At 37.3% G+C, this 27,570-nt stretch overlaps 1 protein-coding gene across 4 annotated transcripts in view; it reads right to left on the bottom strand.

Annotated features, from left to right (window-relative positions):
• RBBP8 (RB binding protein 8, endonuclease) overlaps positions 1–27,255 on the bottom strand; it is a 119,544-nt gene extending 92,289 nt beyond the window's left edge. Inside the window, exons 1-3 of one of the 4 annotated variants that reach the window (XM_040479238.1) lie at positions 27,060–27,255; positions 8,530–8,614; positions 5,471–5,676 (exon numbers count right to left, since the gene is read on the bottom strand). In XM_040479238.1, coding sequence (XP_040335172.1) covers positions 5,471–5,579 — 109 coding nt within the window. In that variant the 5' untranslated portion in view covers positions 5,580–5,676; positions 8,530–8,614; positions 27,060–27,255. Of the gene's footprint in view, positions 1–5,470; positions 5,677–6,217; positions 6,630–7,895; positions 8,132–8,529; positions 8,615–27,059 lie in introns of those variants that run through there. The other 3 variants (XM_040479239.1, XM_040479240.1, XM_040479237.1) reach the window with 3 other exon arrangements.
• Positions 27,256–27,570: the final 315 nt, after the last annotated feature.

The following is a 27,570-nucleotide window of genomic DNA, read 5'->3' on the forward strand; positions in this document are numbered from 1 at the left end:
GATTGGTCAACGAATGAGCACAACAGAGCATAAAGGATGCACGTATAGTAGAGGTAGCTGAACTCCAACTTTTCATAATGAAAAAAAGTAAAGAGTTTCTAATGTTTACTTCAGCTAGGAATTTAAAAAACCACAATTAGGGGCACCTGGGTGGCTTAGTCGGTCAAGCGTCTGACTTCGGCTCAGGTCATGATCTCAGGGTCTGTGAGTTCGAGCCCCGCGTCGGGCTCTGTGCTGACAGCTCAGAGCCTGGAGCCTGCTTCAGATTCTGTGTCTCCCTCTCTCTCTGACTCTCCCCCATTCATGCTCTGTCTCTCTCTGTCTCAAAAATTTAAAAAAAAACAAAAAACAAAAACCCACAATAAGTAAAGACTTCTAGGAAAGTTGCAGGATACAAAATCAATACACAGACACCAATTTGGTTTCTGCACGCTAACAACAAATAATCAGAAAAGGAAATGAGGGATGCCTGGCTGGCTCAGTCGGAAGAGCATGCAACTCTTGATGTCAGGGTCTTGAGTTCAAGCTGACACTGGGTGTATAGATTACTAAAAAAAAAATAAACTTCAAAAAAAAAAAAGGAAATGAAAACAATTCTATTTATAGCATCAAAAAGAATACTTAGGGGGCACCTGGGTGGCTCAGTCGATTAAGTGTACGACTTCGGCTCAGGTCATGATCTCATGGTTTGTGGGTTGGAGCCCCGCATAGGGCTCTGTACTGCCAGCTCAGAGCCTGGAGCCTGCTTCAAATTCTGTGTCTCCCTCTCTCTCTGCCCCAACCCTGCTTGCACTCTGTCTCTGTCTCTCAAAAATGAATAAACGTTAAAAAAAAAAAAAAAAAAAACTTAGGAATAAGCTTACCCAAAGAGATGAAGGATTTGTACACTGAAAATTATCAAGTATTCATTCCTTAAAGAAATTAAAAACTATATAAATAAATAGAAAGACTTGGCATATTCATGGACTGGAAAGCTTAACATGGTTAAGATGTCAATACTACTCAAAGAAATCTACAGATTCAATGCAATCTGTATCAAAAGTCCAATGATGATTTTTGCAGAAATAGAAAAAGCTGTCCTAAATTCATATGGAATCTCATGGGACTCCACATAGACAAAACAAACCTGAAGAAGAACAAAACTAGAGATCCCACTTCCTGATTTCAAAACTTACTAAAAGTTACAATAATCAAAACAGTATAGTACTGACAGAAAGACAGATGTGTAGACCAACAGAAGAGGAAGTCCAGAAGTATACTCATATTTGTACATACGATCAAATGGTTGACAATGGTGCCCAGAAACTTTATGGGGAAACAGTCTTTTCAACAAATGGTGCTGGGAATACTAGATATCCACACACAAAAGAATGAAATCTGGCCCTTGTATCATATACAAAATGTAACTCAAAGTGGATGAATGATCCGAACATAAGAGCTAAAACTATAAAACAGGGTAAAAGCTAAATAATATTAGATCTGGCAATGATTTCTCGGGTAAGACACCAAAAGCACAGGCAACAAAAGAAAAACATAAAGTGGATTATATCAAAATTTAAAACTTCTGTATGTCAAAGAACACAATGAACAGAATGAAAAAGCAACCCAGAGAATGGGAGAAAATGTTTGCAAATTATGTATCTGATAAAAGAGTAATATCCAGAATATATAAAGAACTTCTACCACTCAACAACAAAAAACCAAAGCTGATTAAAAATTGGACAAAGGAGGGGCGCCTGGGTGGCTCAGGTGGTTAAGCATCCAACTTCAGCTCAGGTCATGATCTTGCGGTTTGTGAGTTCAAGCCCCATGTCGGGCTCTGTGCTGACAGCTCAGAACCTGGAGCCTGCTTCAGATTCTGTGTCTACCCCCCCTCTTTCTGCCCCTCCCCTGCTCACACTCTGTGTCTCTCAATAATAAACATTAAAAAAAAAAAATAGACAAAGGACTTGAATAAACATTTCTCCAATGATACACAAATGGCCAGTAAGTACATGAAAAAATGTTCAACATCACTAATCTTTAGGTAAATGCAAATCAAAATCACAGTATCACCTTACATCCACTAGGATGGCTACGACTATCAAAAGAAAAAAAAAGAAAACAGAAGATACCAAGTGTTGGTAAGAATGTGGAGAAACTGTTAACACTTGTGCATTGCTGGTGGGAATGTAAAAATGGAAAAGAGTATGGTAATTCCTCAAAAAATTAAAAATATAATTATCATATAATTCAGCAATCCCACTTCTAGATATACTTCCAAAGGAGTTGAAAGTAGGGTCTTAAAGATTACTTGTACACTCCTGTTCAGAGCAACATTATTCTCAACAGCCAAAAGATGTAAGCAACTCAAATGTCCAACAATGGATGAATGAATGGATAAGCAAAATGTGGTATATACAATGGAATATTATTCAGCCTTAAAAGAGAAAAAATTCTGTAATATGTTACAATATGGATGAAACTTGAAGACCTTATGCTAAGTGAAATGAGCCAGTCACAAAAAGACTGTTATGAGATATTTAGAATGGTCACAATCACAGAGATAGAAAGTGGAATAGTGGCTGCCAGGGGCTGGAGGCAGGGATAAATGGGGAGTTATTGTTTAATAGGTATAAAATTTCAGTTTTACAAGATGAAGAGCTCTGGAGATGGATGGTGGCGATAGTCGCACAACATCGTGAATGTATTTAACGCCACTGAAGTGTACACTTAAAAACAGTTAAGACGATGGGGCGCCTGGGTGGCGCAGTCGGTTAAGCGTCCGACTTCAGCCAGGTCACGATCTCGCGGTCCGTGAGTTCGAGCCCCGCGTCGGGCTCTGGGCTGATGGCTCAGAGCCTGGAGCCTGTTTCCGATTCTGTGTCTCCCTCTCTCTCTGCCCCTCCCCCGTTCATGCTCTGTCTCTCTCTGTCCCAAAAATAAATAAACGTTGAAAAAAAAAAAACAGTTAAGATGAAAAATTTTATGTATATTTCATGGAAATTTTTAAAAAGTAAGTATCCCCACTTCTCCCCCTCACCAAGAAGAGATAAAAGTAAGAATTTTCCAAGATTTCTTAACCATTTAAATGTTCTCATGTTTATTTTTTTGGCCATTCTTTTTCTGTTTCTTTCTAGAAATTAGCAGTTTCAAAAATCATAAAGAGGAACGTAAAAGTAATCAGTATGTGAAATCTCTGTTATGACTTTTTTATAGTATCTCACTGTATCTGGCTGGGATAGTACACAGCGGGCACAGATAATTATAACGGTGCTGCTTCAGAAAGGACAACATTCTAATATCTAAACGCATATAGCTAGTACATATATTGCTTACTATGTGCCATAAACTCTTCAAAATGTTTTACATATATTAAAATATTTAATATAATGTGAAGTAACTATTATTAGTATCTTTATTTTATAGATAAGGAATCTGGTGCACCGTAAAGTTAAATAGCTTGCACAAGGTCACCACCTTCAAGGGTGAGATGGCTTTCAAATATTGGCAGCCTAGATCCAGTAACAAGTACATCACATAGCCTCTTTCTCAACACAGCACTACCTACACAAGTAATAGAAGCACTGAAAATGAAAATTTTAGACTTAATCCTAAAGATAAAGCATGGTAACAATCTCTTTAGCATAGTACATAATGTTTTACATAATTTGAACCTATCTACCTCTCTAGCACCATCCTCTTTCCACCTGACCAATAAATTCCCATCACTTACCTCATTTTCTCTGTGAGCTGTACCAACTTATCTACAGTTCTTTGATTAAAATCAAGCCGTTACTGCCAAACTTGTGCTTAAGCTATTCTCTTAAAACGTTCCCCTCCTACAATCTTCTTTGTCTGGCTAATTAGACTCATTTCAATGGTAAAGCCTGATTTGACAGTAAATCAATCAATCAATCAATCAATCAATCTCTCTCAAGGGCACATGCACACACAGCCGGTTCTTCCTTTATGTTCCCAGATAACTATATATGATTCATTCTTATTCATAAGGTATGGCATATGGTAAGTGTACCCCAAAACTTTTCTTGAACAAGAGTCTGCCAGTACACTGGGGTATGCAAGAATACTTCTGGAGTCCATGCTTCATTAATTCATGATGAGTCCATTATCATGAGGTTCTGCCAAGAACTACATTTACCACAGAAAAGTTCTAACACAGACCCATATACTAGGTGGATCATGGTTGTTTTTTTTTTTTTTTTTTTTTTTATGAGAAAATTGCCATTTATTGCTTTGGTTTTACCCAACAGGAAGAAACAAATTTTATTGCCATTTATATATTTTCTCAAATTGACCATATACAGTCTTTGTCTGCCCATTCCAGAAAACTGGGGCAAAGGTAATTATAACTAAGTACAAAAAAGCAACACATGGACAGAAAAAAAACATTCTCAGCATTAGGAACACTCATGACCCCAGGATCCATTAGTGCTCATCTCTGATGAATGATGCATTCTTTTGAACCAATCTGATTTGGTTAAAATATAAAGAGAATACCTGAAAAGTTTTTGATCGATCTAGACATTCGAAAGATAGAGAATATAGTCTAATTTAGAGGTTTGGGTTTTTTTTTTTATTCTTTATATTTTCTTTCAGATGAAATATTTTTTTCTTTGAAAATGTAAGTAAGATTAGGTGGATTAGATTTTAATGGCATTCCAGTGTAATGTGAAGGCTGTCAAGCACTATAGTATTAAACCTATGGTTGCAGCAAGAAACAAACATAATACCAAGCAATTTCCGCCCATGGGAAAAACGTATTATGTTATAGTAACAGAATTAGACAGATATTAATACCAAACGTTGAGTCTACCTTTAAGAGAAAATTCTTTTATCTGGAGTACGTTTTAACACAATCACAAATAATAATTATATATTCATCTCAACCACAATTGCTCAATTCTCCTCACACTCATTGCACTTCACATAAACCTTTTAGCATTTATTTCATTATACTGTAATTATCTGTTTACATGGCTCTATCTCTATTAGACTCCAGGCTCTTTGAAAGCAAACTGCCATTCACTTTCATGTCTCAGTGCTTGGTAGCAAATAGATTCCCAAAAGCTTGAAGAATAACTTTAGTATTTTAATGGCTATAAAGAATCCTGCACATAATTTTATAGGAAAAAAAGTTTAGAGATTATATATCTTGGCTGAGATCACAGATCAAGTAGATAAATGAATTCGGAATTCACATCCAGGTCATCAATCAACAATTTCTATGCTGTTTCCACCACACCACACATACTACCATAGTAAATAACTTAAGATGTGCAAAAACTACATCCCATAGTAGGTGTCTATAGTTACAGAGCAACAACTCAATCATAAATGACTCACAAAAAATTACCTTTATTAGGTCCCTTAAAAATGAGATCCCTGAACTGTCACACAAAGTTACAACTATTTAGTCTCAATAGAATACTGGTGTACTATTAAAAAAAAAAAAAAAAAAGATTCTTACCTTGTACTTCTTTATCATGATACTCTTTTAGTTTTGTCCAAAGTTCCTTGAAGTCATTAGATATATCTATAGAACTAGGGCTTCCACAATTGCTTCCAGAGATGTTCATCTTTCTTAATATGCTCCACACTTCTATTTTCCTAATGTTTTCTGACTTTTTCTGTTACATTATATAGGTATGAAGTTGTCTTGGGCAGTTGAAATACCTGAAACAACAGATTGCAACACAAATGAATTTTACATTTATCTGTATGTAATTTTAAGTTAGAATATCTGCAAGCTTAGCCAGCTATTCTCAAGTTTTCCTTATTTACCTACACTCAATCATTTTGAGAATCTGGGGAATGGGAAGTAAAGACAATTATGCTGAGAACCCTGATTTCAGTTATTTGGTCTTTAGTTAAGCTAAATTTTAAGGCAAACTTTCTCTTATTCCTCCTAGAAAGGAATAATTACTCAAATTGAGATGTTTCTGATATTGAGAGGTTTATAGTCATTCATGATCAGCATTGAATAATGCAACGTTCTACAAAGAATTTATTTATTTATTTAAAAAAAATTTTTTTTTTCAACGTTTATTTATTTTTGGGACAGAAATAAACAGTGAAAACTGAACATGTACTGGATTTTAGAGAATATTAGCGCGTTATTTTTAATTGTCTTGGGTATAATTTGCTCATATTTAAAAAAAAAAAGGTCCTTAGCTGTTAAAGAGATATATACTGATACGTTTACAGGTAAACTCACCTGTTCTGGATTTGCTTTCAAATGCTCCAGCTAAAACAAAACATGAATGCCGGGTAGGGAGATGAAACCAGCAGGCCTGCTTTGACAATTATTGAAACTGTAATGGATGGGTCTCTCTCTTGTGTATATTATTTCCACAACAGAGTTTTTAAAAGAGGGATTGGGTGAATTAACACAGCTTCATTTCCAGAGAGGCCTGAATTCTATTTCTTAACCTTAAAAGATAAACAGGCTTACACTACTGTCAGTAAAAGCCACCATTTGTTTACTATATGCCAGATACCGTGCTGCTTTATAGTCATTTTTAAACTTAATCTTGAGAACTCTATAAAACAGCTACTGTTACTAATTTCACTTTAGAGTTGGAAAAACAGGTTTAAGAAATTAAGTGACTTTCCCAAGGTCATTCTGTTAGGACCAACACAGCTAAATGGGGGTGGGGGTGGCCCTCATACTCTAGCGATGTTAATCAACTGCAAAATACTTTCCAGTAGCCTAAGATGGGGCACCTGGGTGTCTCAGTCAACTGAGGGTCAGACTTCGGCTCAGGTCATGATCATATACATGGTTTACGAATTCAAGCCCAGCACTGGGCTCACTGTTTTCAGCCAAGAGCAGCTTCCCATCCTCTGCCCCCTCTCTCTGACCGCCCCCATCCCCTCTTGTGCTCTCCCAAAAATAAATAAATATTTTATAAAATAAAGGAGGCCCCCCCAACAGTAATTAGTTCTATTAAGTAATAGTTTAAAACAAAATTTTAATGACTTCAATGAATATTTTTAAATTGCATAGTATTCAATTGCTTAAAACAGTGTAAATAAAATAAGCATTCGTTAACGTACCCTGAGAGGTAGCAAAAAAAAAAAAAAAGTGTTTTTTCACCACATAAAAACAGTTTACCCACACTGAACTTGCAAATTCTGGCTCGAAAAACCATCTCAAGCCTATCCTGCACGGCCAGCACTTTTGTCAGAATTTCTTTTGGTTTGAACCGTTATGGTTACACGAGGATGCGCCTTAATTTGGCAGAAATGTGCACCTCGTGCCTCAAAGTGCATTCCGGGCTCAAAGGTCTGTAATAATTGAATACATTTCTATGCATCCTGTAGCACTGTAAACCACCAACCACAGTGAAGGTGCTCAGTAAACTCTTTCCAGTAGCACCCGCCGCACGTATTCTCACACAGGGCAAGGGCCGCGCCTGGAGTCACACACGTGCCGGAGACAAACGCACAGGGACTGGACAGGTCCTCTTACGGGCAAAGCAGAGGTCCAGAGGCTCCCATGCCCATCCCAGCACCCGTAGCCACCAACCTCTCCCCCCGCACCGCGGCCGCCCAAACGCTCCAAAAACCAGCAGCGCGACTGACGCTGGAAGCGAGCACCGCGCACCCACCCCCCACCCCGCGCCGGCGGCGCATGCGCGGGGGCGGGCTCGTAGTGGGTAAGCGAATCCTCAGCCAGCGCGGGAGACCAAAGAACCGCAGGGAGCGCGGGCTCGTCCTCCTTTCCCGCCCACCTCCAGCGGAGTTTATCCGGGCTCCAGCCTTATTCCTCAGGCAGCCCCGAAGCCGTACGCCACCCCCACCCCAGGGGCCAAACGCCTACGTTCGGCTGGCAGCTCCTGACCGGAAGTAGCCACTAAGACCCAGCACTCCGGGTCTGGGGAAGGAGATACCTTTTTATTCACGGCTTACAAGTCTTCCTCAAGATTCTCGAAAGCCCCAGCACGGAAGCAGACACGACTCCGGGGCTGTGAAGGAACGGCCACTCGCTTTTCTCTTTCCCTCACTAATCCGCCAACGCCCCTCTGGGAAAGCCGGCCCGTCAGGGCGGCCCGCGCTTTCCGGGGGTGGGGAAGGGCCCGAGGGCCGGCGGCCGGGCTTGTAGGCGCCCGGGCCCGCCCCCCTCGGAGCCCGCTCGACGTCACGGAGGAGTTCCCTTCACGTCACGCCCCTCCTCCGGCCGCCGAGCTAGGCGGTGCACCGCACGCCTCTGGCGGAAGAGCTGGGTGGCCCGTGTGTTCCAAAATTAAGGGTGGTGACTGGAGAGTCGAGCGCCAGCCCCTGCTGTTTACGGGACGGCTCCGGGAGCTGGCGGCCGCTACAGCGTTTTTGAGATGCGCTGGAGAAAACTCAGGCATTTCCGTCTGGGAAATTCAAGACCGTGGTGTTACCAGTGTGTCTGACGTTAGCATATTTCAGGAAAGCCTGTGTAAGTGGCCACTACCACAGGGACAGTTAACACTAACTGATAAAGGAATGGACACGGATCAGTCTAAGGTAGCGTTCTGCCTTGTAGCTATCTATTACCTGCAGATTAGTGACGTGACCTGACAGGACTGGGTGGTGAGGCCACGTAGCAAAGCGATGTGTAAGTGGAAAGTTCCTGAGGACCCTGAAATGAGACGGAATCAGACGTGCCCAGCATTATTTGTTGGGATAATTTAGGTAATTTAATTTTTTTTTTTTTAATCAACGCTTTCTGTGGCTGTGTGTTTGTAATGGTCAACCTGTTAGTCTGTTTTCCTACTTGATTTCTAAAAGAAGCATTTTAGCATTAGCAGTTCTACAAATGAAGTTGAAAATAAACAATAGGCTACAATCACAGTATCTTTTAAACCAGTCCAATACTGTTCTTTACTAGTTATGAGACCTGGGAGGGAGATAAAGCATAGTATTATAAACTTTAAAACTTAAGTAGTGTTTAGGAAATCATAAATACAAGCTATAAAGTTAATTTTTTCCACTCACTCATGTTAAGGGATGAATATCAGAGCTTACTCCTCGGGATTTCACCCAATAGGATGTTTCTGTACCATTGGAGCAATGCTATAGGAACGTTGGTATTTTTAGGGAAGAGGGTTGCTAAATCTTCATTACCCTGTTAGAGTAACTATCATTTGCTTCCAAAGTTTACAAGACTTCATAACACTTTTAAAGAAAATGGGTGAAAAATTGACTGCCATTTCTAATACAACACAGGAGGCATAGTTGTTTGTATAAATGTTTATAATGGAAAGTTTTGTTATAAATGGGAAGAACCTGTAGTCAGTTTGTCATTTAACCGTACACTGAAAGAACAGTGTACTTGTGGTCTGAAGAAAAACCATCAGAACAAAATGATGTAACTTGTTCCTCTGGCCTCTGCCAATGGCTTCACTACCCAATGCATTTATATAAGTCAGAATCCAAATAATCATCCTTGACACCTTTCCCCCCTTTAACCCGCTTATCCAAACTACCACCAAATTCTGTCAATTTTACTTACCAAATATATCCCAAATCAATCCCCTTCTTTTCATCACTTCCACAGTATTCCAAAAATACCATTGTGTCTTAACCTAGTCTGCTAGTCTGCTTTCCATATGCATCCAACCAACAACCCCATCTAAACCTTTCTCTTCACTGGTGTTCAGAAAAAAAAAAAAAAATGAGTATCTGTTCTCAATTCATGTATATATTTAAATTTTAAATTGCATGCATGTAAAAGAACAACAACAAAAAAATAGGGGCACCTGGCTAGCTCAGTCATAGAGCAAGGGACTCTTGATCTCAAGGTGTGAGTTGAAGCCCCATGCTGGGTGTAGAGCTTACTTTTTTAAAAAAAGATAAATTGTATATATGTATTGCTGAAAAATGGTAATAGTCTAATGGGTAAGTCACAGGCTCTGGAGACAGACTTCTGGGTTCAAATACTGCTCTAATACTTCCTTACCAAGTAACCTTGGATGGATTTCTTAACCTCTGTCTCATTTTTCTTACCTGTAAACTGAGGATAATAATAGTACCAACCATATAGGATTATGAAGAGTAAATGAATTAGTACATGTAAATTGCTTAGTACAGTGTTCATAGACACAGTATGTGCTTGGAAAAAAGCTAGCCCTTATTGGTACTTCTGAGTTATCTTATGACTATCAAACATATTTTTAAAGACATTTTTTAAAAGGGTGAGAAAAAAGTAGAAATCTATGTTTTCCTCCTCCCACCTTAAATTTTACCCACTTTGAGACTACTTCTTTCCATTGTAGCTACTATGATCTTCCTGAAAAATAAATCTGAAAATGGCTGCTTAAACCATTCAGTGGCCTACTGTTACTCCTCGAAGAAAGCCACTTTGAACTGCCTCTATTACCTCTGCAGGTGTTCATTTCCAATCATTTTCTGCCATCTGGCCTTGACCTTTTAGTGTCTCCTAGGTCTTTGCGCGCTGTTGCCTCTGGAATTATCAACCAAACCTACCCCTGCCCTTTGCCCAGCTATTTACTAATCGTTTTATCTTGTTTTAATAGTCTTTTCTATTAAATCCTCTTATAGCACTGTGTATGTTCCCATCTTACACTTATTACAGTTTTAAATATTTGAATAATTTTCTTTTCCCACTAGACTAAGTTTCTTGAGGTCAAAACCATGTCTTGTTCACCTTTTTACCTCCAGAAACTAACCCAGTGCCTGCCATAAAGTCAGTACTGTGTGGATAAATGAATAAAGTTTAAGGGATTAACTATTTAAAAAAATTTTTTTTTCAACGTTTATTTATTTATTTTTTATTTGGTACAGAGACAGAGCATGAACGGGGGAGGGGCAGAGAGAGAGGGAGACACAGAATCGGAAACAGGCTCCAGGCTCTGAGCCATCAGCCCAGAGCCCGACGCGGGGCTCGAACTCACGGACCGCGAGATCGTGACCTGGCTGAAGTCGGACGCTTAACCGACTGCGCCACCCAGGCGCCCCGGGATTAACTATTTTTTATGTAAGTAGAGAAAATCTTTGAATCCATTCAAAATTCTTAGATTATCCATGTGAGATTTTATGGCGATCACTTTAACAGTGGAAATAGTGGGCATACTCATAGTCTCTCCCAATAGGAGCTTTAAACCCCACGTGGTGGAATAAATTATGAGGTTCTAAAGATATGTGGGAAAACTTTATGGCTTTGAACAGTGGTTCCCAAATATTTTTAATGCTTAGAAAAGTAATAATTGTATTACATATTGTGATAAAAAGATGAGGCTGCTTCCATCCAGAGGCAGCAGAAGTTGGAACTTCAGCCACCAGGGCCAGCGATGCTCCCTTGAGGGCTGGGATTTTAATGTCCTAGCACACCTATAATCCGTTCGAGGCCCCTGATTAGGATGCTCGACTTAAAAATTGTGTGATGAAATGATTCAAATGGTAAATTTTATAATATGTACATCTGTACATTTAACCACAATAAGAAAAAAAAATGTGTGGTAGCAATAAAAACTCTAGGATTCTTAGAACTGTAGAATTTTGGAAATATGTAGAGTTTAAAATCATCTAACTCAAATCATTTTAAACCTGAAACCTTTTGTTGGTACTATAGTCTGCTTAACTCCTATAGTTGAATGGCTGAGGGTTGCAAAGGAAAAATCACACAACAGGTTATACTGATATCACTAAAATTATGTGGTTTCAAACCTCATATAGGGCATTAATTAATTCTTAAAACAGACTTTGTTCAGCTGCTCTTGTTTCCTTTGCTGTCTTCCAAACCTTCACTATTTTCCTCAAGCTTCTGTACAGTATTCTCACTCTCAGCAGACACCCTAGTCTCCAGGTTAATCAGAACAATTGGGGTCAAAAGGTGTGGTCTCCTTGAACTTCACTTTTCCTTTCTCAACCCTGTGAATTAGGCAATACCATTTTGCAGTCACAAAGTAACTCAAATCCACTTGCTTCTCCCCACCTCTTCTGCATCCACCTTAGGGTGGAGTCATCAGCATCTTAAACCTCTTCTGCGACAATAGACTCTTTTTTTTTTTTTTTTTTAGATAAACTATCTTTCTACTTCTGTTTCCCCCTTATTGTGGTGTACAGCACTCAGAGTAGTCCTTTAAACAGATAACAGATTTAATCAGAACAAAATGCTGTCCTGCTAAAAACATTCCAGGGTCTTCCCATCACCTTAGAATAAAATCAAACCCTTTTCCACAGAGTCAGGACAAGTGAATCACAATATTACATTGGTGTTATTCCTAAATAATAGTTTTGAATTAGTGCTTTCCTTTCCATTCCCTTTTACCCTCGTTTAGGCCGTGTTATTTCTTACCTAGACTATACAGTCTCCTTGCTTCCAGTCTTCCTCACCTTAATACAGTGTCCACACAGCTGCCAGAGATCTAAACCATTATTTCTGATCCTGGCATTTCTTTCCTTAAAATCCTTAAGTGGCTCTCCATTGCTTAAATATAATCAATACAAAAATTTATTAATGAGACTTTATAGCACAGCTGGATTTGGATAGCTGCATTTCAGTGCTCAAAACCACATGTGGCTAGTGGCTACTATATTGGACAGCACAGGCCTAGATGTATAATGAACAAGTGAGGTTACATGGTTTACCTGAAGAACCAGGCTGGAGCAAGGACTAAGGCACAGATAACTGATTCCTAGTCTTGGGCTATTTCTGCTGTTTGTGCTGGGCATTTCTCATCTCTTTCCCACTCCCCACATCACCCCATTCCCCTCCCCTGACCCAACATTGAGGGCCTATATCCCCAAGCAAAAAATTTAAAAGTGATTAAACCCATTATGATTATTTACATAATACTGTCAGCACCTCTAATATGGACACACAATACTTAATAAACTAGGGTGAGCTGTCTACCTACAGCCAGAATTATTTTAAAACTATTTAGAATTAGTAAGAACTATTTAGAATTATTAAAAACAAGACAAAAGGCTGTTTGAGAGAGAAGTGGGAAAGGAACTTTTGAGACAAAAGAAAATTATGTTCACTGTCAGCATTTGTGTCAATTTGAACACTTGATTTAATTGTTGTTTACAGTAATTTCTAAGTGTTGTTTAGGGATAAGAGTTTATGTCAGTTGATGATCTTGCCCTAAGTGACAAAATGTTTTGTTTATGATTTGAATTGAGGGTGGCAAGATTCCAGTTGGGTTGAACAGTTTTATAATTGTTTTAAAAGATATATCTAACACTCTCAGAAGATGTCAGTATTACAGTTTTTATTTTAACAGTCTTAAGTGGTTATTAATGTGCTTATAACAAACATTAAAAATTATACATTGCTTTCCAATTAGAAAAATTAGCCTTATGTAGTCTGGCCAACTTCTAACTTAGATATAAGAAACTTTATTTTGACTTTTACTATGGCTATATATACCTTCTTCATTTCTTTTTATAAACTAGTTGATAGTTTATAAAATGATATTTGTGTTCTTAAATATCATTCACTTAGCTACTTCATTTCACATCAGTAATGGGCAAAGTTTTATTAGATATATAATTTGCCCAATTTAGGAACCCTTTATACTTGATAAAGATTCCGATACACTATATGATAAACTGTATACTTGCTTAGTTGCCTAGTTTAAATAATGCCAGGCTGATCAAGAATGTTAATGATCTATTACTGCAAAATCATTCATTATGAATGGAAAGGAGTTTCTTTTTCTTACAGGTCAGCCATTTTATAATACAGTGACTGCTTGGCAGTATTTCATACCTATGCATATGGGTTTATAGAGCCCAGGAATTTTGTTATTTAGCCCTTAGATCTTAACACTGACATTTATCTGCTGTGGAGATGGTAAAAGAATTTAAGATTGATCACTAAGAAAGTAGAATAGAAAAGTAGATTTTATTTTGAGAATCTTGTGAAACTAATATGTACCTTTTTATCCAGTAAATACAGTATTATACTTGCATTCTATATACATATGTATAATGCTACCATGATGGAAGCTGTGGGAACAGTATTTATTTACAGTAATGTAAATGGAAAATATTATGGGGGTGCCAGGGTGGCTCAATCAATTGAGTGTCCAAATCTTTTTTTTTTTAAATTTTTTAAATGTTTTATTACTTATTTTTGAGAGAGAGAGAGAGAGAGAGAGAGAGAGGGAGAGAAAGAGAGTGGGGGAGGGGCAGAGAGAGACAGGGAGACACAGAATCGGAAGTAGGTTCCAGGCTCTGAATTCTCAGCACAGAGTCTGACGTGGGGCTCGAACTCGCAAGCTGTGAGATCATGACCTAAGCTGAAGTCAGATGCCCAACCTACTAAGCCCCCCAACTCTTGCTTTTGGCTCAGGTTGTGATCCCCAGATCATATCATGGGATGCAGACACAGGTCAGGTTCTGTGCTGAGCATGGAGCCTGCTTAAGATTTTCTCTCTCTCTCTTTCTTGGGTGCCTGGGTGGCTCAGTCGATTGAGCGTCTGACTCTTGGTTTCAGCTCAGGTCATGATCTCATGGTTTGTGAGTTTGAGTCCCACCCTGTACTGTGCACTGACAGTACAGAGCCTGCTTGGAATTCTCTCTCCCTTTCTCTCTGCCCTCCTGTACACTGTCTCTCCCTCTCTCTCTGAAAATAAATAAATGAATTTAAAAAAAAGATTCTCTCTCTCTCTTCCTCTGCCCCCCTCCCCCCTCTTGAAATAAGTAAATAATTAATTAAAAATTTTAAAAAAATATGAAGGGGTAACTGTAGGAATAAGTCCCTGGCAGTTGGACTCTATTAGTTAAAGCAGTCCTTAATAGGCTCACAGGAGCAAACACGTTTAATATTCATTGCTTTGTCCACTTAAAAAAATTAATGATTCACTTCTTATATGGTATTTTTTCCATTTTTGATGAATTTCTTCAATACTGACAAATAGTTGTGATCTTTAATGCACTCATGCCTCACAAATTACACGTCTTCAAACACAATGGCAGACGTTTTTGCCCCAATTTTTTCTATTCTATGAGAAAAATAGACTGTTTAAAATATCGGCTTTTCGCTTTTCCTAATCCATATGTTAGTCTGAGGTTAAGGAAGCTTTGATAGTTACCTTTCCAAAAATGTTTTACATTCAGAATTTAGTTCTTAAAGGAGACCTTCAGTTTTAGCCAATACTTTTTCAATTTTACTTCTTATAATCAGAAGTATTAGAAATGTTTAGTGAAATTAAATTATGTTTGAATTTACCTCACACCTTTGGTGACTCTTTTTGAGGATTATTTAGGATACTAAGACAAATCTAATGTGCTTCTTATCTAAAGTGACCATATCCCTAGGCTTACCAGCAATAGTTCTGGTTAATGTCTATTGTTCTTGTTCAATTATTAATAAGGCTCCTGTCTACTCTCAAAAATGTCCTGGGTTGGGTGATAAATCATATGGTCAGAGCTTTAAGGTATTTGAAATATAAACTAATAAAAAAAGGGAAGATTTAGGAGTGCCTGGTTAAGCATCCTATTCTTGATTAAGCATCCTACTCTTGATTTCTGCTCAGGTCATGATCCCAGGGTCCTGGAATCAAGCCCCACCTCAGGCTTCAAGCTGAGTGAGGAACCTGCTTAAGATTCTCTCTCCCTCCCTCTCTTTCTGTGCCTTCCCAGCTCATACTCCTGGGTGGTCTCTCAAAAATTTTTTTAAAAAAGAAAAAAAAAAAAAGAAAAAGGGAAGATTTAAATTACCCTTTATAGTCAAGAATATTTCCTTTGCAACTATGTACAGACCTAACTGAATTATTTTTTTTAAATATTTATTTATGGGCATCTGGGTGGCTCAGTTGGTTAAGCATGCAACTTCAGCTCAGGTCATAATCTTGCAGTTCATGAGTTCAAGCCCCATGTCAGGCTCTGTGCTGACAGCTTGGAGCCTGGAGCCTGCTTTGGATTCTGTGTCTCCGTGTCTCTCTGCCCTTCCCCTGCTCACTCTCTGTCTGTCTCTCTCTCTCAAAAATAAATACATATTAAAAAAAAAAAAAAAACTTCTTATAAAAAAATAAATATTTATTTATTTTGAGGGAGAGAGAATGAGTGGGATGGGGGCAGAGAGACAGAACCCCAAGGAGGCTCCACACTGTGCAGTGCCCAAAGCAGGGCTCAATCTCATGAGCCATGAGATCATGATGTGAACTGAAATCAAGAGTTGAACACTTAAATGACTGAGCTGCCCAGGGGCCACACCATGCTATTTTTGAATAATAAAATCTGTTTAAAGTTTATTCTGTGCTTTTCTATTTTTTTTAATTTAGAAACTACTTTTGAGAAAATAACCAAATAAAGTTTCTGAATTTTGATAATTATTACCTAAAGGCTAATTTGCAGTCCCAGTACATTTTTCTGTTTATTTCAGAAAACTTTTACAAGGTTACTAAAAGGGCTTTAAAATATGATAGCAATTTGAGTCTCATAATTTAGAAAAGGAAAATAAATTGGGCTCTCTCATTCAGAGTTGGAGTGAAGCACCTATTATATGGACAAATCTCAGTTCAGTTTTTAGACTTTTTTGCATTAATAATTATACTTACTAGAAATCATGGCATACATGTTCCTTTACATGGCTTATAATAGTGAACATTTGAGGGGCGCCTGAGTGGCTCAGTCAGTTAAATGTCTGGCTCTTGATTTTGGCTCAGGTCATGATCTCATGGTTCGTGGATTCAAGCTTTGCATTGGGCTCTATGCTGACAAGCACGGAGCCTGCTTGGGATTCTCCTTCTCCCTCTCTCTCTCTCTGCCCCTCCCTGCTTGCACGCTATCTCTTTCTCAGATATAAATAAACAGTTTTTAAAAATAGTGGACCTTTGAGAGGTGAATATAAATTGACTTCTAATGGAGTTAGCAAGTGTTCATTCTTAGCTTTCCCAGCCCTGAGTTTTAGATTCTCCCATGTAGTAAGCTTAAAGCTAAATAGATTGAAGGACCTTGAATTATGTTATTATCTCCAAAGGGAGCAGAGCAGAAAATGCTCCAAAAAACTCACCAGGTTCTATAATCAATGACGACTTATAGCCATATTCCTGGCCTATGGGACTATGCAAGTCCTGAGCTGGAGATAGGACCTAGGAGTTAAGATTTAAACTCTAGCCCTATCTCTGATAATCTGCATGTTGCCTAGACAAGTCTTACTTCCCCAACCAAAAAATGAGAATACTCATACTTACCTGTGTCCAAAGGGATTATTATAGGAATGAAATAATATATCTGTAATTTCTTTTTTTTTTAATTTATATATGAAATTTATTGTCAAATTGGTTTCCATACAACACCCAGTGCTTATCTGTAATTTCTTAAGGAAGACTTCTAGAAGTTGGAAGCAACTTGCCTATTGGGAGCAGAGTGGTAGAAGGCTTTCTAGGCCGAAGGCATGTGCAAAGTTTCTGCTATGGGAAATCATTGTGAATTCTGGAAACTGTAAGTATATAGTAATGTATTTGTATAGGTTGACAGTGGGAAATGAGCAGCAGCTCCACCTAATTTGTTGAATGAATTCTAATTTTTAATAATCCTACTGAGCAAGTAATTTAACATCTCTGTGCCTCAGTTTTTTATCAGTGATACGAAGATAATATATACCTTGGGTATTTTACATACAGGATTGTTACCAGGATTAAATGATTATAAATGTACCCAAACAGTGTAAGAAACTGTTGTTAGTACTAGATAGATTTAAGAACTACGGCTAATCAGAGAGATCTCTTCAATTGCTGAGTTATGTAATTGTAGTGAAACTGTTGAATTGCTATGCAAATTGTGACAGATTTATAATTATAGAAAGGATTACATTACAACTGAAGTGCTTTTACATATCTTATTTGATTCACATAATTAAGTTTAAATAAGTCAGGTAGAGTTATTATATTGTTGTTATTTCCATTGTATTCCAAGGGACTTTAAAAATCATCTAGCCCAACTGCAAAATTGTATAGAAAGGAGAAACTAATTTATTCATGTATTTCAGAAATTTGTGGTTGTAAGAAATTATTTACTTAATAGAAATTTATGATCTACTGAGCTTCAGGTGCAAGAAAGGGGGAGTTGGTATCAAGTTGATTGTGATCTGAGCTAATTTAGTGAAGATCTGAGTGTATTTGATAACTCCTTCTGACAATAGTTATTTCTTCTTAATGGCCTTTGTTCAGTAGTGTGTGTCCTCACTTTTATTTCTATTCCCTTCAGTCTAATTTCTGTATTTTACCCATATCAATTCATTAGCTAATTTAACCACAGTCTAAGAGAGTTATTTTTAAAAACTCAGACACTCCATTTGAACATAATTGAAGTTAAATGAAAAGATGATCTGTTTTTAATCAGATTTATTTTTAATTTAAACCTATTTCTTCCTCATTTTCACTAAACTAAGTTTTTATAATTATGCAACAATTAATATATTTACACAATTAAAGCACATAACTGGCTACTTCAGTTTCCTGTTTTTAATCTACTTGACTACAGCTTTCCTCTAATGTATTCTTCAGACCCATGCTCCAGGATCACATAAAGGTTATAATGAATTAGTTCTTGTAACCAGACCCTCTTGGACATAGTCCAACACAAACTTGTACTATTCAAACTTCTGTGTTTCACTGTAATGAGAAGTGTTACTTGAGAGTCCAATGAAGTCAATCTGTTTTTACTATAATTTTACCAAGGTAAACTAAATGATAAAGCCTTTGGATCAATACTGGACATAAAAGTATTTACAGAGTATCTATTAATTGTTCATTTGGTGCTGTTTGGCCCTTTAAAAATTGGCGGCCAAATTCAGGAAATGAAATGTAGTTTATTAGAAAATACCTTTCTCACAAAAGATCAAGTTTCAATGTATCTCAGGTTTTGTGGGAATGGATCAAATACATCAGACAAAAATAGGCTAAAGTTCCTCACTTGCCATTTGAAATTGCTATACTCATTTTTCAGCAAATCTATTTTACTTGCATAGTATATTAGTTAAAATTGTATTGGTAAATTAAGGAAAAATCAGTTTGGTCGTATTTGTCCTATAATAGTGATGTGCCAGACTCCTCTTGGGCCCTGCTTGCTTTAGCCAGTCCAATAACATTCCAATGGCAATCAGATTCGTAAGGTGAAACCTGACAGCCCTTCACCTGACTTTCTGCTTGGGGGGCTTCTCTGAAGCCTTCGGAAATAGAAGCATAGCCTGAAAGTGTGAAGAAATGAACAACCTATGAGGCAACCCGTAACTAACCAAAATCAGAACTGGTGGATAGATGCTTCTCTCCAGTCTTCTGGCAGGATAAATGCTTCTCTCCAGTCTTCTAAGACTTCATGGCTCCTAACAGGGGCCTGGGATTGAGTCCCATTTTGCCTGTACTGAAGGAAGCACTCCAAATGCTCTCTCCCCATTTTCTTCTAATCCCCAGCTCTTATTCCCTGGGATGGCTTCTCACATAGACAATTTGCACATAATCTGGAAGATTCAGGCTCTGTTTTCCATGAAGAACCCAAACTAAGAGATAAAGGTTAAACATATGATTTCCATTTCCAGGGTGCCTGCCTGGCTGAGTCAGTAAAACATGTTACTCTCGATCTCAGGGTTGTGAGTTCAAGCCCCGTGTTGGGTGTAGAGATTACTTAAAAAAAAAAAATTGGGGCGCCAGGGTGGCTCAGTCGGTTGAGCGTTCGACTTCGGCTCGGGTCATGATCTCATGGTCCGTGCGTTCGAGCCCCGCGTCGGGCTCTGTGCTGACAGCTCGGAGCCTGGAGCCTGCTTCGGATTCTGTGTCTCCTTCGCTGTCTGTCCCTAACCCACTCGCATCTGTCTCTGTCTCTCTCAAAAATAAATAAACATTAAAAAACTTAAAAAAAAATTAACTTTTGAAAGTTTGCATGTGTGGATGGGACAGTCAGATTAATTGTATGTAGTAATTTGAGAGGATGTTAATATTGACCCAAGACTGGTGGAACTTGTACAGTCAAGGCTATTTTTCTGATAGTAATAACGATTTGATTTAAAGGAAATTATACAGCCTTGCTCAGTCTTTTATAGGCAAGAGAATATTTTCTTGCCACTTTTCAAACTTTATTGGACGTTAGAATAATCTGGAAAACCAGTAAATATATAGATTCATGGGATCTACCCACTAGAGATTCTAATGTGATATGTCTAGAATGGAGCTTAGCAATCTGCATTTTTAATAGGTATCCTCCAGGTGAGTCAGATGGTCTACAGACTACACTTTGAGAAGCAGCTTAGCAATCTGCATTTTTAATAGGTATCCTCCAGGTGAGTCAGATGGTCTACAGACTACACTTTGAGAAGCATTGATACATTATTTCAGTAATAATACTGCTGAGGATAATCTGTGACCAAGAAATAAATGAAAAGCAATTTACTCCACAGGGACTGAATTAGTATCATGATATCATTAATCACATGTTCTAATAAACTGAGCTAATAAACTACACACTGGGCAGTCAGATTAAAAAGAACCTAATTTTAATTTCAGGGTCCTCTGTAAAAATTTGACTTGATATTACTTGATTGGCTTTAACATTAGTACAAACATGTGGTTTGTTATGGTACCAATGAACTGCTGAGAATTTCATTTATGCTAGATGTGTTTAATTTACACTTACTGGTGGAACTAAAACAACATGTCACTCATTTCAAAGTATAAACGCTCACAACTTAACAAGTCAAGCTGTGGGAAAAGAGGCTGATAATTGCGCTGGAATGGACTAAACAACCTTTGTTGCTGAATGGCCTGTAGCCAGGTTCCAGTGGCTTGTGGCCAGGTTCCAGTGGTTAGTCTGATATTATAGTTAAAAAATCATATACTTATTTCTGAGCAACATATGTTTGTTTTAAATTTTGTCAAACAATTCCTTGGAAAGTGACTAGAAAAGAATTTAACCACTCTCTAAAATGCTATGTAGATGGTATTTACCATTCGGTAATTATCACATTATTGAAAATTGGTTATGATATTCATATTTTTAGAAATGTGACTGATTCTACCATCTACTTTCAGTGAGGAGACCCTACCCTCCAAATTTAGACCTGTATATGTTAAATGTAAATTTTTTAGAAAGAACTTTATCACAGAATTCTATAATACTGTTTCTTGTCCATTAATATACTGTGAGCTACATAAAATTACTGATTACATCAAATATCTTAATGTTTCAAGAGGGAAGTGTTTCTTAATCCTAATCTAAGTCATTGTAGTAATGATTTAGCAAAGCACCTTCAGGAGAATAGGCTTAAGATAGAACTTTGAAACTAAAAATTTGCCACACAAGTTATATTTTCACTTTGTCAGTAATACAGAATTTCTAAGGCAGTAGTTTTCTGATTACTTTTAAGGCTGTATGTCTTTTTGTTTTAAGTTTATTTGTTTATTTTGAGAGAGAGAGAGAGAGAGCAAGGATGTGCACACAAGCAGGAGAGGGCAAGAGAGAGAGGGAGAGAGAGAATCCAAAGCAGGCTCCATGCTCTCAGTGCAGAAGCCTGTATGTCTTTAATGATGGGCTATAACATTTTCTGTTTCCCAGTTAGTCTTTGATGTATAGCAAGTTTGGTTGTTAGTGCTGATTTATCCAAATTAGCTATTTTATACAGAAATTTTTTAAATTTAATTTTTTAATTTTTTTAATTTTGAGAGAGGAGACAGGATGTGAGCAGGGTAGGGGCAGAGAGAGAGGGAGACACAGAATCTGAAGCAGACTCCTGGCTCTGAGTTGTCAGTCCAGAGCCTGATGTGGAGCTCAAACCCACGAGCTGCGAGATCATGACCTGAGCTGAAGTTGGACACTTAACCGACTGAGATACCCAGGTGCCCCCCACAAAATAATTCTTTTTTTTTTTTTTGAGTAAGCTCTATGTCCAATGTGGGGCTTGAACTCATGACCCCAAGATCAAGAGTTGCATGCTCTACCAACTGAATCAGCCAGGCGATCCCATATAGATCGCCTGTATTTATTTTGAGAGAGAAAAAGTGTGTGTGCGTGTGAGGGAGGGGCATATAGAGAGGGAAAGAGAGAATCCCAAGGAGGCTCCCGCTGTCAGTGCAGTCTGATGAGGGTCTCAGTCCCATGAACCGTGAGATCATGACCTGACCTAAGATCAAGAATCCAGTGCTCAACCGGCTGAGCCACCCAGGTGCCCCTAAAATATATTTTAGATTTATAGTACTCCCTGCCTTCTTTTCAGTTGTTTACAGTCCACTCTCAGTACATGAAAATAAATATGCAAATTAAACAATAATTTAATGAGTAGTCAAATAAAGCTAATTTTTTAAATCTAATAAAATAGTTTTAATAAGAATATTATATACTTAGTGGGTTAAATTGGTGAAGTGATATTTTTGTCTTTAGGTATACCATCTACATACAAGCTTTTCATTTTAAGAGAAAAAGTTCATTTACCATGGATATAAATTCAAATTATGTACAGCTTATTAAAGCTTATTTGTATAGCAATTAAACATCTTTCAGGAAATTAAAATTGATTGTAAGAGCTTACTAAGATCAGTTTGTGTTATAAGTGGATCTATTTGTTGGTTCTAAGATCAAGTCCTAACCTATTTTCCTGCTCTTTATTTACACACTGGAATATGTGTCAATCCACCCAACTTTAGTTAGGCCAGCTCTTACAATGTTTTGTCACACTATTCTGAACTCCCTTCTGACCCATGATATTGACTTCAGAAATATCTCATGTGTGAACGTTGCTCATTGGCTTCACCTTCTAATCAATTTGTCATTAATTTTATATTACTTTTAGAAAATGTTAAATCCTATTCCTTCTTATGTCTTATACCCAACACATTTTGCACTCAATCTCTGTATCATTATTTACTATCAAGAGAATGAAATGTAATTTAATATTGACTTACAATAAATTTAATTTGGAAGAGACTCTTTTGGAAGAACAAACATATTCTATAGCCCTGAAGAAATAATTTAATTGGTATAGAAACAACACAATCCTAGAGCATATAGAAATCTTTGACCAACTAATTTGATGTCATATAAAATAATAGATATAAATAGATATGAAATGTCTTTGAAAAACCTAGATATGAGGCACAAGTAAGGTATAGTTTGTACTATCCCTGCCACAGTTCCTTCCTTTGGTATAGATGATCGAAATTTGAAATTTTAGGGCTGGCTAGCTGGCTCAGTCCATAGAGCATGCAACTTTTGATCTCTTAACCGAGATTCTCCTTTACCTGAGGGACCTATCTACATAATAAGGCAACCTTTGTTTTTCTAAACATCTCCTTAACTTCTTGTTATTGGCCTTCCTCCCCTTTGTATCCTCAAACCCTACTCATCTTGTTGCTCTTAAAAGCTTTTTGTTGACTCATTTCCCTCAGAACTTCAAGTCTGTGGATTTCTCAAATGCCTATTAAATTTTATTTTCTCCTGTTGATCTGTCTTATGTCAATTGATTCTAAGTCCAGCTAGAAGGAGCATAGGGCAGAGGAAGGTCTTCCTCCCTGACACTTTCCACAGTTGCTAATTTAGTTTTTATGTCTCTGACAAAAATAAATTGTATATTCCAAGCTAAGCTTTGACTTCTTTTACATAAGCTGTTTGTTGAAATTTATTATATATTTTATTAAAGAGGTAGGAAGGGTATTGACATTTGTTGCATCTGCTGTGTTCTAGGGACTATGCTAGGTGTTTTACGTACAATATCTCATTTAATTCTCCCAACAACTGAGAGAATGGTATTACTTCCTTAACTTACAGACGGAGAAAAGAGAAGTCAGAGTTAAATAATCCCCAAGGATAAACTTGTTTGTAGCAGCCAGTATTCAAATCCATCTTACTTTGGCTCAAAAGCCCATGTATTTTTTTAGTATACTACCTTTTCTCTTGATTGTGAAAATGAGAAACAAGTGGAAGTGATTATTTTTCAGAGTCCACTTGGACTAAACTAAATTTACCAAAGTTGAGTAGCATCCCTCAGGTAGGATTTTACCTGTGAAAAAATAAGGGGATTAGGAGAATTAATATTTAGTTCTAGGAATCAGAATTGGAATTTTTGAGCCTTTGGTTCTAAAGCTTTCTCTGGTCCCATTTCCTTGGAATTGCTCAAGTTAAAAACATTTAAAACATTTTTTGAGCACTTTGCATACAAAGCACTGTCTTAAGAACTCACCCCCTAAAAAAGCAGGTTCTGTCACCTCTAAAATGGATTTTGAATCCTGCAATTCTGATCTTTATAACTTCATGGAAATTTTCCCATCAATTCGAATCAAATTTTAGATATACTAACTTCTTAGGTAAATCCTAAATTATACCTATATGAGAGTTCTTAAAACAACACAAAATATATATGTATATACGCATATGTACTAATAAACATTTTTATTGTTTATAGAATGAATCAGCAAAGACTCGTTAGCATAACTATACAACACAATTTTACCTTTTTACAATTCTTTTAGAAAACAGATTAGATTTCATGTAGTATTCAGGTGAGTCATTGTGGGATGGTGAAAAATATTAGTCTGGGCTGGTATTCAGAAAACTGGGATGTTCTGGTCCCAGCTCTACCTTTAGATTTTATAGTAGTGATTTAGCTCCATTTTTGGGCTTTTCATTCAACTGAAAACTGAGGAGTTGGATGCATTGGTTATTCTTTAAGACTTTTTCAAGCTTTAAAATGTCATGATTCTAAGTGGTTTTGGTAGGAAACATATGGAGATATTCAAGAAGGAAAGAGTTTGCAGTTGTTAAGAATAGCTAGCATTGTTGACAAAAAGAGTCATTGTGTGAAACGAAGCAGCTAGGAATAAGGACAAAGGAATGCATCCCTGACTAAATTTAAAGAATAAAGATTTTTAAAGAACACTTTTTGACCTGGGCCCTGAAATAACGTAGGGCTGTATAAAATACACACACACACACACACACACACACACAAACACACACACACACACACTTACAGGTGCCTAATTTGATTTATAAATCCATATGTCCTTAATTTTAACCAAAACATCACACTGTATCATTATTTTAAAGGGATCAATTTACAAGAATACATAAAGGTCATATTCAATAGGACTTTCATATATTTGAAACTGGGAATTCTGTTATATGAAAGCTGTAGAATCCTTTTCCAAAGTGTAGTTAGGCTTGAAATTTTACCCCTAGATTTTATATGAAATATATACCTGGTTTCTGAATAGCTTTCCTCAAAACCATAAACATAAAAAATGCTCACTAAATAAATCCACTTAAGTGGAATCCCCACATAAGTTTATCTTTAAACAGTAAGCCCAGGGGCGCCTGGGTGGCGCAGTCGGTTAAGCGTCCGACTTCAGCCAGGTCACGATCTCGCGGTCCGTGAGTTCGAGCCCCGCGTCGGGCTCTGGGCTGATGGCTCAGAGCCTGGAGCCTGTTTCCAATTCTGTGTCTCCCTCTCTCTCTGCCCCTCCCCCGTTCATGCTCTGTCTCTCTCTGTCCCAAAAATAAATAAACGTTGAAAAAAAAAATAAAAAAAAAATAAACAGTAAGCCCTGAGGGCACCTGGCTGGCTCAATCAGAAGAGCATGTGACTCTTAATCTCAGGGTCCTGAGTTCCAGCCCCAAATTGGGCACAGAGATTACTTAAATAAATAAACTTGAAAAATAAAAACAAAAAAAAGAGTAAGCCCTGTATTTTAAACACAGCATAGTTTAAGAATTTTAAATTACTATATAGAATATACTTACCAGAAACTCTAAAAGTATACTCTATTGACATATATGTATATTTTGCCTGAAAACTGATTGCAAAGAGAAACATTCAACCAACTAAAAATTTTGATCCATATCCTCCCCCCAAAATTGTCAGAATACAGTTTATACTGAATAAAATTAATTTGGGTTTGCTGAATCAGCATATTCCTTATGCAGATTCAACATTGCATAACTTTTTTGAAGTTCAGCTGAATTTGCAGAAGTATTGTGCAGAATTGCCTTGGAATAGGACTGAAAAGCATCCAAGACCTTCCCTGCAAAAAAATGATATCTCATCTGAACATATTTCTCACCTTAAAATTCTTTATTAACATCCTAAAGAAACACTTAGAGTCTTTGAGTTTGAATATAATGACACAGTGAGGACTCTAGGGACAATGAAAAAAAAAGATGCATGAGTCTTGCTCATTTTAAGACAAAGTCATATTAAATTGACCTACTGATAGCTCTTGACAGGAAAGTATCCAGTATAATTCTGTTTAAAAAAAAGTCGTTTTAATTCCCAGATAAATTCATGTGTCAGCTGCTACGTTAACTGAATGCCCAGAAGATCTGTGCATTCAATTCAATCCAATATTAATAACTAAGGGGGTAGTCTGGTATGCCAAAATAAACATAAAGGGATTGGTAACTTTGATTTTAGATGACACAACAACTTAAATTAATTACGTCAGGGAAAGAGAGGGGTAAAGAATTATTTTAAAATATAAATTAAAGGAAGATCCAAATATTCTTTAAGTTTTTCAGACCTAATAGGCATGACAAAACCTGTCTTCATTCCTTTCTATTCAGCTCAGCAAGTGCTTTTGAGCTCCAATAGTTAATCAGTTACCAGATTCCACAATCTTTGTTTTTCACACTCCTCAATTCCTACTGTGTATTGTTCCTCTAATGTACTTAAGGTCACCAAGCAGGCCAACTTTTTTTTTTATGCCTTAAAAAGGCAATTATTATTGTATCCACAATTAGATTTATCATATAAAATTGTTACCATATAGCAACAGCCTATAAAACATGATAGTATATTATCAAAGAAGTAGATGGCTTAAGATGAATCATTAATAGGTGAATTAGATTTAGCAAAATTATTCAACCCAGTTTTCTTCATGACTATAGCCATGCCTAACTTACAAAAAAGTATAGTGAAAGTATAGTATATTATATACTAAATAACTTTTATTTAAACAAATCAATGAATATACATAAGTACTATAAAAAAATATCTAACCAACTTGACATGAAGGGTATAATCTAGGTATTACCATGTTAAAAATAGATATCTATTTAAACATCATTTCTTAATTTAACCTTAAATTAAGGTGCACAGACAATTGAGAAATAGAAAAAATATATTAACTTACCCTTCAATTTTTTTAGAAAACCTCTGCTCTGGGTCAAAAGCACAAGGTGTTTCACTTCTGACTTCTGAAGCTACGAACTTAAACAGATGAGAGGAAGCCCCCTCTCTGGACCACGCTAGAGTTTGCTAGACACCACTGCTATGTGGAAGACTCCTGCTGCATCTAAGCTATATACAGTGTGCAATGGATAACCTAATATGCCTTTCATTTAACTGGCTGGGCAGGTTTCTACCGTCTGTGGAACATGGACTCAAACCAGAATATGTTGGCATAACAGGCCAGTCAAACCGGTTCTTCTGTAGATCCAGAACCTGTCCAACCAGTCTGCATCAAAGGCTAGCCCAACAAGCTGCAGCGGCTCAGCTCTGCTAAGCTTGTATGGGTGAGTTATCCCCACCTCCCATCCACTCCCAACAAACTGCTCAGAATGTTGTAGCCTCCAGCAAAATAATTCAGAGTTCTAGTGGGAGGGATAGATCTATGTCAGGCATAGCAAGAGTCCATTGTTATA

The sequence above is a fragment of the Herpailurus yagouaroundi genome, unplaced genomic scaffold, assembly GCF_014898765.1.
Source record: "Herpailurus yagouaroundi ecotype Mexico unplaced genomic scaffold, PumYag 142, whole genome shotgun sequence".
NCBI classification, from domain to species: Eukaryota; Metazoa; Chordata; class Mammalia; order Carnivora; family Felidae; genus Herpailurus; species Herpailurus yagouaroundi.